Source organism: Petaurus breviceps, unplaced genomic scaffold (genome assembly GCF_028583685.1).
Source record: "Petaurus breviceps papuanus isolate PSGF00001 unplaced genomic scaffold, PetGlider_PUasm1.0 188, whole genome shotgun sequence".
Taxonomy (NCBI): Eukaryota; Metazoa; Chordata; class Mammalia; order Diprotodontia; family Petauridae; genus Petaurus; species Petaurus breviceps.
Genome location: NW_027185804.1, coordinates 39,923,059 through 39,924,501, shown reverse-complemented (window position 1 = coordinate 39,924,501; position 1,443 = coordinate 39,923,059). Strand labels below are relative to the sequence as shown.

The 1,443-nt window shown below is 37.6% G+C and overlaps 1 protein-coding gene across 1 annotated transcript; it reads right to left on the bottom strand.

Moving 5' to 3' along the window:
• On the bottom strand, window positions 1–924 carry LOC138163500 (olfactory receptor 4C11-like). Its single transcript, XM_069090961.1, has one exon. The coding sequence runs from the start codon at window positions 922–924 to the stop codon at window positions 1–3; it is 924 nt and encodes a 307-aa protein (XP_068947062.1).
• Window positions 925–1,443: the final 519 nt, after the last annotated feature.

Sequence of the window (1,443 nt, the reverse complement as noted above, 5' to 3'; positions counted from 1 at the left end):
TTATTTGTCACCTGAAGTCACTCGGGTACTCCATAGCTTCTTCATGGCATTTTTGACTTCTGCATTCCTTAGGGTATATATCAAAGGATTGAGAAAGGGAGTTATAATGGTATAAAATACAGACACCAACTTATCCAGAGGAAAGGTGGTTGGGGGTCGAGTGTACATGAATATGCAGGGACCAAAGAATATGATGACAACAATGATGTGGGAGCTGCAGGTGGAGAGGGCTTTGCGCTTCCCCTCTGCACTATGATTTTTCAAAGAGTGCAGTATAATTGCATAGGATATCATCAGTAAAACAAAGCTTACTGAGCATATGGCTCCACTATTGGAGACTACTAAGAGGTTTAGGACATATGTGTCCATGCATCCCAGTCTCAACAAAGGCTGCAAGTCACAGAAGTAGTGGTCAATCACATTGGGACCACAGAAGGGCACATTTAAGATAAGGATTATCTGGGCAATAGAATGCAGAAATGACCCTACCCATGCCAATAGAATCAGAATCTCACACACCCTCCTATTCATTATGACTGAGTAGTGTAGAGGTTTACAGATGGCCACAAAGCGGTCATAGGCCATTAAAATGAGGACCAATATCTCCATGCAGCCAAAGAAATGCATGGCAAATAGCTGGGTCATGCACTCATCAAAGGAAATTGTATTCTTATGAGAGAGGTTGTCCACAATCAGTTTGGGAGCCGTGGTGGTAGAGAAACAAGAATCTGAGATGGATAAGTAAGTTAAGAAAAAGTACATCGGGGAACCAAGTGTGGGACTTGTCTTGATTGTCACAATGATTAATAGATTCCCTAGCACAGTGGCGGTGTAGAACACCAAGAAAACGGTAAATACAATTTTCTGCTTCTCTGGGTCCTGAGTCAGTCCAAGCAGAATGAATTCAGTCACATTGTTTCTCATCTCTAGGACTCAAATGGGAAGGATATAGGCGAGAACTAGTTAATATAATAAAAAAATAAGAATTAATAGAGCAGAATTTGAGAGATCTCCATAAAAGAAACATTATTTGACTCTCTATAGTTAAGCTTCTGTTTATTTTGTTTTATTATTTATTTATTTATTTATTTATTTAATTTTATTTTTATTTCTATTCTATTTTCAAAGTCTTAGGAGAGGTTTGAGTATAAAGTACTGCCATACTTTGCTCCAATTTATCTAACATTTCTTGCTCATGGGATATGTGTGTGAAAGAGAGATATAGTTGCACTGTCCTCTGTGCAATGACACATATATAGCACCATGTGCTTGCAGGAGCTTAGAGGAAGACATGGATAGATAAGAGTTTTGGGGTTGAAATCAGTAACTTTTGATAGAATTATGAGTTCACAGATCCATTTGATAATTCTATTTTATTTTATCATTTTCATGTGTATGTGTATTATTTAAAAAAAGCAAACTGCCTCCCTAATTTTCCAGTAT